A 15899-nucleotide genomic window follows, 5' to 3' on the forward strand; every position below is an offset into this window, starting at 1 on the left:
AAAATCACTTAAAACCCATCTGTTTAAAAAGGCATACCCTACCGTTCCAACATAAATGCCTGATCTCTGCGACACACCAACATTAAAGTTCGTAATAGTCACTACACAACTCTCCCGTTGTAGGGTTACTCTATGTGATCCTACCACACGAACCTTCATCCTACCACATCACCACCTTGTATTTGTTTACTCCGGAGTCTGCACACAGCTCTCCGGCACGATGTAAGCCACATTGAACCTACAAATAGGTGGGAAAATGTGGGATACAAATGTAACAAATAAATATCAACCAAGTGTCAGCGGAGATTTCCAGAGGTGAGAAGCTGTGGCTTGAATGCCACATCTTTGAAATGGCAGTGGAAGGTTTAGTAGTTTGTGGAATGTCACCAGGCTCAGTTGGGAACCATGTCTAGTGATTTTGTGCAACACTGGCTATTTCATTTCTCTATAATCTTTTTTTTTCCCCCTCCCTCCTCCTTTTCCTTCTGTTTGCTAATCAGATCCATCTCGCAGAATTCCTCAGTGTTGCATGAAGAAGAGTACGAGAGGTCTTGCAGCAGATCGGAAGTCGAACTTTCTAGGAGAAAGTCCTTTCAACATGGAGAGGTGAGGATAAGAACCATGCCTGCTATGGCTTATAGGCTGGCTGAGCTATGTGTCCAGTGCTGCAGGCTGTTCAGAGAAGTCTGATTTTTAATACCAGAACCTGTCGCTGTGGAAGGGTCCATAGTGGTCCAGCTAGCACAGAGTCTCCTAAAAGGCTGAGATACTCACCACTATTAACTGAGCTGAAAATGTAAAGGTAAAATTTAAAAGCCTGGAATGCTCTTCCAGTGAGGTACTGGAGAGGAAAACAGTGACGGAATTCAAAAACGCATGGGATGGACACAAAGGGTTCTTAAATAGAAAGAGAATAGTATCAGAACAAAAGTTAACACATCAACAGGTATAAGTTCATTTATGACGCACAGGAGTGGTGCTTAGATGGTGGCACCAGCAGTAGGAAAGAGAAGTCAATGCCGGACAGACTTCTACAGTCTGTGTTCTGTATATGGCAAGACAGATTAGGATAGGCTGGAGTGGGTTTTGATGACAACTCCAGTAGTTGGGAAGTAGGGCCAATACTGGGCAGACTTTTATGGTCTGACTCCTGAAAATGGCAAGGACCGATCAGGTTCAAGATTGTGTGCTGTATATCTCAGTGGGGGAGGGGAAGACATAGTAAAGAACTTGGGCCCTGATGCTGAAAACTTTGGTGCTACTCTGAATAGTGCCGTAAAAATACCACAGGAACAGTGCAGAAGAACGTCCCCCTAATACACAATGCTAATGAGATGCAAATATAGGCACGCTCATAGTTGAGCATTAGGGAGTTTGGCAGGAGGATTGTGCTTGATGCATTCGCAGAAGAATTCCGTGGTAAGCTCGACTCCTGTGCGCATGCGCCTGGTAAAACCCAAACATGAAGCACACATTGGCATTTGTTTGTTTTCTATGGCCTAAATATAAGCGTTTTTAATTAAAAAAAAATTTTTTTTTTAAAGCTTGAACACATGCAGGAAACAGATGCCAATGTGTGCTTTCGCATGGGTCTGCTGTTTCTCACGTCCTGCGCTTAAGGGCTTGCACGGGCTTCCTTCTGCTTCCAAAAGCAAAACCAGCAGATTTTGCACAAATAATCATGAGAGAATCATGGGACATTCTCACTTCCAACACCCTAATTCCTGCTCTGACTTGGCAATAAATTTTGCAGCGGTAAGGCAGTTTTGTTTCGGGCGCTCTTAACATGAGCTTGACTACATTTGCATGCGAGCAGCTCATTTGCATCCTGTTTCTTCTGATCATTGCTCGCTATTTCCAATTTGATAATTTTTAATGAGTTGGAAATAACGATTGGTGCTTTAACGGGACTTTAGTGCATTGAGATGTGAAACAGCATGAAATATGTTGATAATGCTAAGTATTGGGTCGGAAATGGATTAGTGCAAGATAACACTAACAAGTCTGTAATCAGTCTGTGCAGATTTAGTAAAGGGTGGTGAAAGTCATGGTGTGATTAACTGGGTATTAACACCTCCTGCCTCTCCAAGAGTTTTTGAAGTCCCTTTTTAAGAATTTTTTTGAATAATTTACATGCATAAACATGCAATTCAGAAAACAATCCAGCTTACATTAATGGGGATACAGAGAGAATATAAGAAAAAAAATAGGAAATATATACAATCCACTTATCACCTGGTGATTTCTAAGACCTAATAATCCTCGCCTATCTGACAAAATTAGAAACAAATATCTGTACTCTTTATCCAAGCCTTTTTTTTTTCCTTCTGTGAGAAAGTCCAGATTTCTTGTTCTGAGTTGTTTGTTCTTTACCAAGGAATGCGGTATCACACCAGACAGCGAGAACCTCACCTTTTCCTCCTCTGGGGCCATCGACCAGTCATCATGTACAGGAACGCCTTTGTCATCTACTATCACATCACCTGAAGGTAAGGGATGTTTGTGTGTTCCCAGGGTGGCTAAAGTTGATTTTCATTTCAGAATGATTACTGTGATACTCCGAGATGGTTGAATAACATTTGAGTCCCGGAGAGGAGTACTTGCATAAAGCTTTTTCCATGTGTAAAGTGGTAGTGGGGGCGGAGAACTGGAAGGCATGTTTAGTCACAGGAAGCGAGGAGGTGATCTGGAGGAAATGTTTGTGCTGTAGAAGTGGAGTATATTTGGGGGGGGGTAAATAAAGCCCCCCCCAAATACTCTAATATCTATGGGAGAAGCAGTATAAATACACTGATCCTCTGTATTATAGTGATTATATAATTGTGCCTTTCAAACTGCCTTCTGTCCTGATCAGATGCATAGAAAGCACACACAATGCAAGCATGTAAAGGAAAGGGGATGGGACTTGATAATACTGCCTTTCTGTGGTTACAGTCAAAATGGTTTATACATTATATACAGGCTTATCTTTAAGGGCAGACTGGATGGACCGTACAGGTCTTTATCTGCCGTCATTTACTATGTTACTGTGTTATTTTGTACCTGGGACAAGAGGGTTAAGTGACTTGCCCAGAGTCCCAAGGAACTGCAGTGGGAATTGAACCCAGTTGATCAGGATCAAAGCCCACTAGGCTACTCCTGCTCTCAACACTGCCCCCCCCCCCACGCCCGAAAACATACACAAGCATTTTTGTGCGGATGAGTTGGAAAGAATTCCATGAGCCGTACTCTGTATGATGTCCTCACTTGTTCATGTGTAAAACATTACACAGTCTTAGTGCTTGGGTATATCCATGTAAAAGTAAATGCTTCTACTTTTACACTAACTACACATAGGCATTTTCTGGGGACTAGTTTGGGCATTGTGATGAACACATGTATTTTAATATACGCATGCACACGCATAGTTGGTTTGGGTTTTTAGCTTGTGCCTTTTCATTGGTAGCTCAAGCAGTTACATTCAGGGACAATATGTACATGTGCAAATTTTACACTTTCATTGTACACTAGTGGAGATCATTGTAAGAGCCGGTTCTATAAAGACACGTAGGTTATTGTGTTGCCTTATATAGTAGGATCCACTTTTGACTTTGATATATCTTCAGATTATCTAAGCAATATTGGGTATTGCTGAAAGTGGTATTTGTGGCTTGGTGGGAGTAAAATTTTGCTCTTTCCTTGTGCTACAGTGTAGTGTCAAGGTCTTGGAGATACAAAGCAAAGCTTCTGACTGAACAGGGGTTATCCTTGATCCCTCTTTTCACAGTGAATTTTAGTCCTTGGGATGCGCTGGGCGGGGCTACAGACCATGTAAGGGAATCGCTCCCAGCGTATCCCAAGATGCACTGGGCGAGGCTGGGCGTCGCCGTTTTGCGGCGGCAGCGTCAGCCCAAAGAAGAGGAGGGAGGCAGGCTGCGTCCCTCCTCCAACTGAAGGTAAGGGGGCCGGGAGGGGGTTGTCCTAACACTAGACCACCAGGGACTGCTCGGAGAACGCTGGGGGGGAGTTGGGGTCACTCACTGGGTGGGAGGGAGTTTTGCTGCGACCACTATGGACCAATTTCGGGGGGGTTTGGGGGGCTAGAGACCCACTGGATCTCCAGCCCTCCCTGAACCTGGGGGTGGGGTGGGATCGTGGGGGGGACCGGAGGTCCACTGGACCTCCAGCCCCTGTTGCTCAGGCCTCGGGGCAGGGGACGAGGCAGATCTTTCGGGTGTTTGACAGGTTTGGGCTTTTGACAGCCCAGACCTGTCAAACAAGTGCGGGAGGATTGTGCTGAGCGCATGCTCAGGCATAATTCGCCCACACTTCTACCCGATGATCAGAGATAATTGCGCTGCTTAAATTTGCATGCATTATCTCTGATCGTCGGTGCGGTAAAGCCCCGCGCTATTCCAGCGCTATTTTTAGAGCGCTGTTTGGAACAGCACGGGGCTTTTGATCATCTGCCTGTCAGCTACTAAGAGCAGCTGAACACACCAGCATTTTACAAAGTCAGGTACTGAAAATGTCTCATTTTACAATCTCAACATAATGGCCCAGTAAAGGACACCTGGAGGCTGATACTCAAAAAAGCTGAGCTCCTGCTGTTTAGCCACCTAAAGTTCCTAAATTTGCCCCCCCCCCCCTTCCCCCCTGTTTTCAGCCAAATTCATGGCAGGACTAGTTTGGGGATTTACTTCTGGGGGATGAGCTCCAGGAGTTTATTTGGCAAGTTTTCTGTGTCTTTAACCTGTCCAGTGAATATAAGGATAAGACCTCTCAGAAGATAAATATGCTGTTGCGGGGAGTCGGAGACCAGGCCCTTTCTGATACACCAGGTTATCTGTAATATGATTACAGAGCAATGGGAGACTGAAAATTCATTCATTACCCAAAATTCAGGGCTTAAGTTTTGGGGGACCTTCATTAATTTTGGGGGAACAGTTCAGACTTAGAGCAGCAGGAGTGATCTGCTACAGCACCTCCATTCCAGACAACCTGCAGGGAAGAAGAGTCTGGTGGAAGGAACAGTTACTCTGCACACTAATGCAACCCCTCTTTTCCTGTTGCTCTGCCTCCATTCAGCCTACCTACTCCTCAGTTCCACTTTTTGTCTACAAATTTTGAACCCTCTCTTAATTTAAGAGCCTAATTTAGGTGCCCAGTGCTGAAAATCTGTGCTTTTAAATTCCTTTTTCCTTGGCCTAAATCCATCGTTGTTGCCACTTAAGTATTAGACTTCAGCATTTAGAAGTTTTAGTAAAACTATTGAACATAAATTTAGGTATGCAGCCCTAGCAAATTTATAGAGTGGCAAGTTTAGGAGCCAAATTCTTGATTTTAGGAACCTAAACGCTTTTGTTTAAAATCAAGGGGACAATTTTCAGTGCTTAAGCAGGCTTTGTAAATTGGTACTATCAGCTTGTATCCACTCTAGTTTACCCAGCAGGATAAAACGTTCTGAGAAAAACAAAGCTTTTTCCAGTGGTGTCTGGTATGCCTTCATAAACGTTTTCAATTGTGTTGGTGCTCAATGTAATAAAGCCTAAATTACACCACCTCAGGTACAAGAAATGAGTCTGTGAAATTTAGAGTGGATAGCAGAGAAAAGATTTACTTCTCACCTCCATTTTCAACTTTTTAAAAGCCTGTTATTGAGTTACTAATAAGCAAAAATGAACAGTCCTGAGCATGAATGGCAGCATTTTTACCTTGTTTACCTCTAGATGTCACTGTTCCCTTTTTTTTCTTTAATTCTTAACTGAGAGGTCCTTTTACTAAGGTGCACCAAAAAATGACCTATGCTGTATTGGACGCATGTATTGGACGCGCGCAGGTCCATTTTTCAGCATGCCTGCAAAAAAGGTCTTTTGGGGGTTGGGGCAAAAATGGACATGTGGCAAAATAAAAATTGGCACATGTCCATTTTGGGCCTGAGACCTTACCGCCACCCATTAACCTAGCGGTAAGGTCTCATGCATTAACCAGGCTGTAATGGTCTACGTGCGTACAATGTCAGTTAGCGCCGCGTGCTGGAAATTTTCTGGCGCACTTAGTGGACACACAAAAAATGAAATTACTGCCCGGGTTAAGCGGTAGCTCAAAATTGGCATGCGTAGGATGCACGTGCACGCCTATGTGGCTTAGTAAAAGGGCCCCTGAACAACTCTAGCCATCATTAGGCATAGTACTTGCTGGGGAAAATAATTTAATTTTTTTTTTTTTTTAACCATTGCTGTTGAAAGTTTAAGGAACTGTTACTTAAGACTTTAAATCATATCAGAACTAGGGGATACTCCATAAAATTAACAGGTATCAGATTTAAAGCACATTGAATGAATAAAGGAAAAATGCCTTCTCCAATGAACAGTCGTGCTGTGGAGTTTTTTGCCAGGGATGTCTTTACCTGTTGTTTACTGCTTTGGGTGAATATCATAAAGGCATTTAATAAATCCCAAATTAACAGGAGTTTGGGTAAGTTCCTGAAGGAAAAATCCTTAAAACAATTATTCACTAAGGAGCCCTCTGAAAGCTACTGCTCTTCTGTTGGAGGTAGCTGCAAGAATTGAAGCTTTCCTTAGCGTCCTCACCAGACCGATCCTGAAAGTGTGTGTCCCTCGACCAGCACATGGAGATGGAAGTAAAAACTTTTTGGTGTTTCACCCTATAAGGGCACTTTGCAGCATGATGTAATCAGTATATCTGTGACTCCAGTGGATGGCAGCAGATACAGCAGCTCTTGGACAGTTTGAAGCAGGCTCCTGGTCCAGTTGTAGAACTGGTGGAGCGGAGGTATCCCAAGTTATATCAAATGGACTTTAATTACATTTAAGAGACATTATGGGGAATACTCAGAGGAGTCTGAGTCTCTTCCCCTCCCCATCATTATCCTCCTCCCTTCTTTGCTTTGGCAGTTGGGAGTATATGAGGAAATAGCACTTTTTATAGCTGCTCACTAGTCAGTGACCAGGTACACCACAGCCAGATACTGCTCAAATATTTATGACTTCTTCCCTGAGAGAACTTAACTACTGGCTTTGCACTGGAAGCAGTGCTACTGACGTATGTGTCTTTCTGACCGGGAGTTTTGGTGTCTTTTTTTTTTTTTTTTTTAATCTCAGTACTACAGTCTTGGATCAATTTAAGAAATTTAGGTTTTGTCTGCTAATTTTTCTTTCCTTTAGTCACATCAGACCAGACCCTGCTATATCTGAAGTTTCTCCGTGCAGGTTCTGGGATGCACATGCCAGAGGAATTCTTAACCAGTGAGTACTGGTTAAGGTAGACCTGAGCTTCCTCTTAGCAGGGAAGAGAATGTTATGGAATACTTGGAGGAGCTTTAAGTCCCTTCCCTACTTTCCTCTTGTGTGGTGCCCTTGGAGCTTGGATGTGCACTATCAATATCACAAGTCATGAGAGAGGTTATGTGGTCTATTGCTTTGTCATTTGAAATACTGATGACCTCATGCTGCACAGTGCACTTCTGGTGTGAAGCACACAGAACGTTTTATTTCTCTCTCTCTTCTGGTCGACAAGAATATCCCACACGTTCTGGACTAGTCTTGGGACTAAAGTAAAGAAAGTTAGCAGGTAAAACCTAATTTCTCCATTCCTTGGGATCTGCCAGGTACTACAAATGACCTGGATTGGCCACTGTCCGAGGATACTGGGCTTTGATGTGACTTATCAGAATCTCTGGAGCTGACTTATCCTTGTTGGTTAGACTCCTCTAGTGATCATATCAAAAGCTCTCAAGTCTGGTGTCCATAGTGTGACTCTGCAGGCCCACACAGCTGGAGGAGCAATGTGAGAGACACACAACAGTAACTTAGACTGCCCTGGGATGCTTGTCTGACATGAGAGAAGTTTCAATAGAGGAAAAGAAGGGAGAAGCATGCAGTGAAAATCGAATTTTGGTTTAAGTTTCGGATTCTGCACCAAAACCGACCCAAAATTCAGGTGCGGGTTTTGGTGGCCTCTTTGGGGCAGGAGCATCCTGTGTTGCCCCTGCCTCCAGTGGTTCCTTGTTCAAAATGGTGGTCATGGCTTTCCGCAGCAGACTGCCACTGGAGGTCATGGCCGCTATTTTGGAACTGGGAATAGCATAAGCAGGAGCAAAGAAGCTCCTGCCCCAAAGAAGCCACTAGACAACCAGGTCCTTTAGAATGTGGCCTGGGAAGGTGGGGGGATAGGTTTTCTCTCAGGGAGGGAGGCAGTCTTGCGGCGGTGGGGCCATGGTTCTGATTCCAGCCAAAAATGAGCTGCAGATTTGGTTTCAACCAAAACTGCCGGTTTGTCACCCTCTAAGTGAAATGAAGGTGCAGCTTGAGAATACATTACTTTCTGTTTGTGCCATGCTGTTACTGCCACACTGTGGAAGGGTTCTTAGCTACTGGGACTCTGGCCACCTGCAGTTCATCATGCTGATCTTAGAAGACCTGCAACTGCAGGTGGGAGATAGAATTGAGAGATGCTGAGGGGTAGATAGAAGGCTGGCTGAAGGGGGAGGGAGAGGGTTGGGAGGAATAATGGGCATTAGAGAAGTGACGGGAGAGATTCTAATCCTCTCTTACCTTCACACTGCTTGGCCTCCCCTTACCTTCACTTCCATTCATCCTCTTGTCTCCTGTTTCTCTATCTCATCCCTCATCCCTTCAGTTCAGAGGTTCTCAACCTAGTCTTTGGGACACCCTAACCAGTCAGATTTTTTTTAGGACATCTGTAATGAATATGCATGAAATAAGATTTGTATATGATGGAGGTAGTGCATAACAAATTTATCTCATGCATATTCATTGTGGATATTCTGAAAACCCAACTGGCTAGGCGTGTTCTGAGAACTGGATTCAGAATCCCTGCTTCAGCCCAATGTGCGGCTCTAATCTTCTCCTATGTGCAGTAATTACCCAGTGCAGCCAAAACATAACTTGTTTCCTGTTACACTAAATCTAAAGCAGATGACTCCATTCATTTATGATATGTTAGAAGGTGCTGGGACTCCTGAAAATGTACTTGCTGCATGAAAGCACTTCCTAAATGTGTTCTTTACTATCATTGTTCACTGTTCTTCCATCAGATCCTATCAGCAGCAGCAGTAGCAGCCTGGCACAATCGGTCATGTCCATGGCTTCCTCCCAAAGCCAACACTCGCAGCTCAGCACGGACACAATCTCTTCCATGTCAGGCTCTTACCTTGCTGCAGGGACCGAGGAGGAGGAGGGAGATGCCCTTTCCTCGTCAGCTGCTGCCGCCAGCAGGCTACCCTCAGAAGAGGGAGAGGTACAAAGATAAACCACAGCTTACTAGGAAACATTCTTAGAATTTCAGTGCAGTATGTACTTTTATACTGAAAATAAGAGAATGGAAAGGTGTGCACAAATGCAATCAACATTTTCCCATTGAGGGTTTTTCCCCCCCTCTTGCAGTGGTGTTAACTTTGCATGCCACACTTTGATCTAGAGAATGTAGTTAAATTTATTTATAACCTATCAAACTGAATTACTCTTCTTAATGTGCTAGTTACTGTATCAGGGCAGTCTTGCATCATCTTGTATTTAGAGAGCAGTCTGCAAATATTCCAGGCATTGTGTACTGTCCAGTGTTCCAGAAGAGAATGAAAAGTATGTGGCTGAATATTGAAAGCAATTCACAGCACTGGATGGTAGTGCTCTCTGTTTGCTAATTAAATATAAAAAGATGCATCACCCTTAAAAAAGTTAATATCTGCAATCCATTCTACACAAAGATGTCTGAAAAACACTTTAGGAGTGCTGTTGGTACAGAAGGCACTATGAAATCAGCCTCTTGTCCTGTTCAGCTGGACTTTCTTTTGTTTTCTCATCTAATGAAGGGGTTGTCAATCTTCGGTCTCAGCTTCCTTCTACCTATGCGCACCCATAGCTAGAAGGCAGACTTGGGAGATAGCAACAAGGTAAAGCAAGGCTGGGGAATCCCAACATTGTCAGAACAATTCTTTGGCAGCCCTGTTATCATCTGTGAATAAATGAAGTGTCTCATATTCCCAGATCCAGCTTTAAAAACACTTTTCTTTGAGTACGATTCCAGTTTCCTATAGTAAAAGCTTTACCCTATCACTGTACCTTTTCCATATATATACTTTTTTTTGTCGTTTAAACACCCAGTGCTTAATAGCATGAACCAGTTTTTGCTTTTTTCATTGTTTCCACCCACTTTCTTTAAAGGAACCCCCCCCCCCCCCCCAAAAAAAAAAAAAAAAAACAGCATAGCTTGTTTATCCAGTCAGTTCACCGACACCTGTTGGAGGTTTTAGGTTCAGCCACACAGAAAAGGCCACGACAAAAGAAAATCTATGCCCAGCAATGAGATTGACCACCCCAATCCTGGCAGTAAAAGCCCTGGTATTTCTTGCAGTGTGACACATTCTGTTTTTGCTTAATCACAAGTGGCATGTCTTTTGTTTGTTTGTTTGTGTGTATAACTGTGCTGTGGGCTTTCCTGAGGCCTACTGAGAATGACAAACAGTTGATCCCTCTGGAGAGGGCTTCCTCAGCCCTGTTGTTGTTACTGCATCCAGTACAGCTAGATACAAATGATAACAGAGACTGTGGCTTAGGCAAGGCTTTGACTGGAATGACAGCTGCTCCCAGTAGAGAGAACTTCAACAAGTGACATCTCTGCCTTTCCTTATACCTCTCTTCCTCGGTTTGCAGTTGACACCCATGGAGTCCCCAGATGTAACTTACATCACTGTCACAGCGGAGGAGCTGGATGCAGAGGTAAATTTGCATTCTTCAGTTGATCCCTAACCTTGGCTTGGGGAAGGGGGATATCCTGCGCCTTGCACCATCCTTGCCAGAGGAATGGACGTTTCATATGTGATTGCATGAAGGTGATCTAGCACAGGAGGAGGAGTGTATAAGGGCTTTGTATATCTTTGTAGAGTCTACATATGTATATTATGCAGTGACTCACCTAGAGCACTATGTTAGGTGAGAAATAAATTGAAATAAAGATGGTGGTACTCAAGTAGTCCACATGCAAAGACAGCAAATGCAGACTCTTAAGTAAGACACCCTACCTCAAGGATTCCCAAACCTGTCCTGGGAGAGTACCAACCAATCAGGTTTTCAGGATATCCATGATGAATATGCATGAGAGAGATTTGGATATACTGCCTCCTTGATATTCATATCTTTCTCATGCATATTCATTGTGGATATCCTGAAAACCTGACTGGCTGGAGCTCCCCCAGGACAACCCCTGCCCTATGTGTTAGAGAAGGGAGCCAGGAATGTTGGGAAATAGGGAGGAAGGAGAGAGCAGAGGGAATGGCTAAGAGCTTTAGACAGTGAATGAACAGCATGGTAGGGAAACCAGATCTGGGTGGATAGAATGGAAGAAGGAAGAGGGGCTGGTGTGGGAAACTCTTTGCTGCAGGAATACACTGTACGTTTTCTGTGTCCCAGGGGAATGATGTCGTGGAGGAAGAGAGCGGCTCTCCTATCCAGGAAGATGGTAACAGATATGTGACTTTTATTCCTTTCATTCTGTTCTTTTACCTGAAGATCTGGCAGCTGCTGGGCCAGTGAGGGCAGCTGGGTACTAGGGACTTTCAGATTACAGGGAGGAGTGTTCTAAATCACCTTTATTCTGCACACAGTGAGCACTCATATGGGGAGGTAGGACAGAACATTTTATAGTGCTGGAAATGACCCTGAAATTTCTGGGTGTTCCCAGATTTAATGCAGAATTATCTGGAGTGTTGCGGACTGCTTCAGAGGAGCGCAGAATGAGACATTACTGATTGCACCTGTTAACTTCTAGAACTTCCACCCCACACCTCTAACCCCTCAAAAATGGATTGAAGCACTGATAGGGGATACTGTGTTGGAGAGAATTTATGTAAAATTTATTGTATAGGGCAGTGCTCAGTGATTTCTTAGAGGCGTACCTAGCCAGTTGGTTTTTCAGGATTGCCACAATAAATTTGCATGCAGTGAAGACCCGTCATGTGGAAAATCTGGCTTAATGCACATCCATTGTGGTGATCCGCAAACCTCACTGGCAAGGTGTGTTTCCAGGAGACAGTTAAGCACTGGTGTAGTCAGTACTATGGTGCTGTCCCTCTTGTCCATGACTGAGGTCTCCAAAATGAAAACTTAAAGCTAGGAGACTGAGTGAGTGGAATTTTGTCCTGTGAAGATATATTCATAGACGCCATTCAGTAAAGTGAGAAAAAAAAACAAGATGATGCTTTATCAGTTGATCATTTGTGTGCTTAATTTTTAACAAGTGCATTTTTTCTAAATTCAGACAATAGAACTCCACAGCTACACAGGTTACTGAGTAAAGCATACAAGAATCCATCTTTATAGGGTTTAATTTTGTCCTTTTTTACCCCGAAGGAGGTGAAAGTTCCTCTTTTGTTTCCTGAGATATAGAGACCCCCTTGATACAACCCTGTCATTAATGGTTGACTGTGCTAGAAATGCAATGTCTCTGTGTTCATCCATGCATTAGCACCACCTGAAATGCTTTAAGAAAAGCACTAGAGAGGCTGGATCATGGAAGCAAGTTGAGCTGATCCACTCTGAGACCCCTGGTCCTGTTTCTTTTGATATGCTCTTTTCCAGTGTTCCTGCTAAACACTGTTGGTGCTCAGCTCTGTGAGATCCTCTCTTCTTTCACATACAAAACACACACTTAAACTACCAGAGTACAAATTTAAGACCTGGTACTACAGCGTGATGCAGGTTAACCTAAATGAGCTTATCAGTCATGATTTCTTTTTTTTTTTTTGTGGTACTGATTTGAATAGAGATCCTGAAATACATTATAGAAACAATGTACAACCAATGAGGTTTAGCTTTTGGAGTGTTCCTTCCCCCCCCCCCCCCCAGGTCTTCTGTGTGTTCCCCTGCCCCTATTCCCCCCCCCCCCCCCCCTTTGTCTTCATCTTTTAAACAGATGCGCTGGGCAGGGGCTTCACACCATATAAGAAAGAAACTCCCTTATATGGTGTGAAGCCCCACCCAGCGCATCCCAGGATGCACTGGGCGGGGCTGGGCACCACCATTTTCGAGGCAGCACCGACGGAAAAGGAGGGAGGCCACCTTCCTCCTTCAACCAAGGTAGGGGGGAGGGGAAGGGCCGCTCTACCACCAGGTGGGGTGTGTGTGGGGAGGATTGACTCGCGGCCCACTGAGCCACCATTGACATTTGAGGGGATGCTAGGGGTGGGGAGTACTTTGGGGTCTGGTGGTCCCATGGACCTCCATCCCCTGTGTTTGACAGTTCTGGGCTTTTGACAGTCCAGACCTGTCAAACAAGTGTGGGAGGAATCCTCCCACACTTCTACCCTACGATCAGAGAGAATAAGTGTGCTTAAATTTGCATTCTATTATCACTGATCATAGGGGCGGTAAAGCCCCACGCTGTTCCAGCACTATTTTTAGAGCGCTGTTTGGAATAGTGTGGGACTTTCGATCATATGCTCATGAGAGAAGTCAGTTTTCCTCAGTTGTGGTAGCTCTGAGTAGGCAGCACCAGCAGAAAAGGATTGTCCAGGAGAGCTGGTTCTCAAAAATCCCTCACAGATCTGATTTTCAGGGTAACCAAAAAACAGCATCAGACCTGCAAGTGTGGACAGATTAGGGCGACTGTCCTCCCCTCCTCCTTTCCCTGTAATTGTAACGTGTGTATGTGTGCTTGAAAGTCAAACTTTGATATGATCAGGCATCATTAAACAATGAAAATGTGTCCCATCCTGTAACATCTATGTTGTTGGTAGAATACAGTGCAGTTTTTTTTTTTCCCTGCTGAATTTCACCTCTGTTTTATTTTTCTTTGGAAAAAATCCGACCTCCTGTCCTCACCCCAAATCACTGGGACATATGGTTGAAACCATTTTTTTCTCATTTTTTTTTAGTTTAGAGTTTTTGATGATCCTCCTTAGTATTCTCAAAATTTTCTTCCCTGGATATTCTTTCCCTGCCTGACCCACTTGCTATTTCTATTTCATAATATCAGAATAGCTTTTGTTCTTGTAGACCTCCATAGCACAAATTGTCAAATTGCGTTTTTCCCCTCCACGCCAGATACAGATGGATTGGAGAAACAGCTTGGCATCTAAGAGTTCTCTTATTGCTCACACTCTGTACCTACTCTGTGTTTTGTGTGCCTGTATTTGATTTTTTTTTATTTGTCTTTGTTATTGTAAAGTAATACAACACAAAAGAATAGTGAAGCCCAAAGCTAAGCCTCTCTAACTGCATTAACTCCATTACAGGACAGAGGACAGGTGAATTCCTAGGTATGGAGTGTGGTAATAACAATGACATCGGTCCCGGCAAAGCACTGGATAATAAACTCAGCACTCAGGTCTCCTTAGCTGGTGAGTGGCAGTCTGCTGAACGTGAACTTGAAACTTTGCCCTCTCCCAAACCCCTTTACCTCGCCTCTCCCCTGTTCCTGCTCTCCCACTGTGCCACCAGACTCCATCTCAGAGTTAGGCCAGTGGACCTACTGGACCCAGTGGTGTGCTCAGAGCTAGAGGCCAATGCTATAACGAAAAAGGGGTCAAACTGAATCCTTTGTTCAGAGTAACAGCAGGCAGTTTAAATGTGATGCCTAACTTCCCTCCTTCCCAGTATCCCCTCATTCCGAATAAGTGGCTTTAGCCAAAATTAAAACTGCTGTACTTACCTTCTCTTCCATCCCCTAAAAACAAAAATAGATGGAAATTTTGTTCCAGTTGTAGCATTTGGCTCTGTTTTTGTTGTCATATACAAACAGATGCAACCCCTCCCCCAACCTGTGGGCAGAGGATGGCTGTAAGTGATGGGGCCTTGGTAGGAGAGGATTACTGTTCCTACTTATTCTTCACATTCCTTGAGCTTAAAATGTGGGAGCAGCATGGGGACCTCTGTTGTCACCTCCCCCCCCCCCCCCCCCCCATACATACACTGTGTAGCAAGTGCCAGTAGAAGAGAAGGGTCTTCTGTTCTCTTTGCGCATATGATGTTGGTGAGAGAGAAGTGAGGAGTTGCCAGGACTTATTGCCCCTGTGCTATAAAAATAAGGCCTTTGCATTGAACCAGTTTGGGGGTTTACTGGTCAGACTTTAGGTATAGGCTTGCAATAGAAATTGGTGCAAAATGGCTGTAACTAAAGGGCGTAATGGAGGTGGATGTTGGATTCATAACCGTGAGACAGCATACTATGCATTTGGAATTGAGAACAGATTACTCACTTCTGCAGACTGCTGGAGTGGATGTTCTTTACACTAACGTACTCCATAATGGCTCTTGGAGATGCTTTCAGAAATGTTGCTAAATTTGCAGTGGCTTTCAACCCAGACCTCAGAACACACCCAGGTCTGTCTGGTTTGTGGGATAGTCACAGTGAATATGCATGAGGTAGATTTGCATGCACTTCTGTTGTATGCAAAGTTACCTAATGCATACTAAGGACCAGATTAAGAATCGCTGTACAGGAATGCCTGCCAGTTATTCCAGATACGCTCAAGTACTGAACAAATTAGCATCTCCAACGAAATGTAGAGTTTAGGTGTGGAAAATGCTGGAGAGTAGCAAACCATAGGTGACCTGAAGGGGTATGATCATTTTAGGTTCTGACACCAACCATAGTTTACAGGAAAATGGTTGGAAAGGGCCTTACTATCTCTGTCGTGTAATTGTGAAATGAGATCCATTTAAGAACTCTCCCTTGAATGGCATTTAATATAGTTCCTTAGAGCAGCAGAACTAGATTTTGTAATGAAGTCGGCTTTCTTATTTCATGGTCATAATCTTTATTCCTATCTGTCCTGTCTGTTTTCATCCCCTAATCTGTTTTGCTGCTTTTTGTGTGTGTATATGTGTGTTAGTGGAATTTTTTTTTTTTTTTTTTGAAGAGTGGGGGGAGTGGGAGATGGG

The 15899-nt window shown here is 43.9% G+C and overlaps 1 protein-coding gene across 6 annotated transcripts in view; it reads left to right on the forward strand.

Moving 5' to 3' along the window:
* RNF157 (ring finger protein 157) overlaps positions 1 to 15899 on the forward strand; it is a 121561-nt gene that overhangs the window by 81978 nt on the left and 23684 nt on the right. For 2 of the 6 annotated variants that reach the window (XM_030208208.1, XM_030208209.1), the window contains exons 13-18: positions 501 to 606; positions 2378 to 2489; positions 9059 to 9261; positions 10674 to 10739; positions 11430 to 11478; positions 14252 to 14356. In XM_030208208.1, coding sequence (XP_030064068.1) covers positions 501 to 606; positions 2378 to 2489; positions 9059 to 9261; positions 10674 to 10739; positions 11430 to 11478; positions 14252 to 14356 — 641 coding nt within the window. The remainder of the gene's footprint in view (positions 1 to 500; positions 607 to 2377; positions 2490 to 9058; positions 9262 to 10673; positions 10740 to 11429; positions 11479 to 14251; positions 14357 to 15899) is intronic. The other 4 variants (XM_030208210.1, XM_030208211.1, XM_030208212.1 and 1 more) reach the window with 3 other exon arrangements.

Source organism: Microcaecilia unicolor, chromosome 6 (assembly GCF_901765095.1).
Source record: "Microcaecilia unicolor chromosome 6, aMicUni1.1, whole genome shotgun sequence".
Lineage (NCBI taxonomy): Eukaryota > Metazoa > Chordata > Amphibia > Gymnophiona > Siphonopidae > Microcaecilia > Microcaecilia unicolor.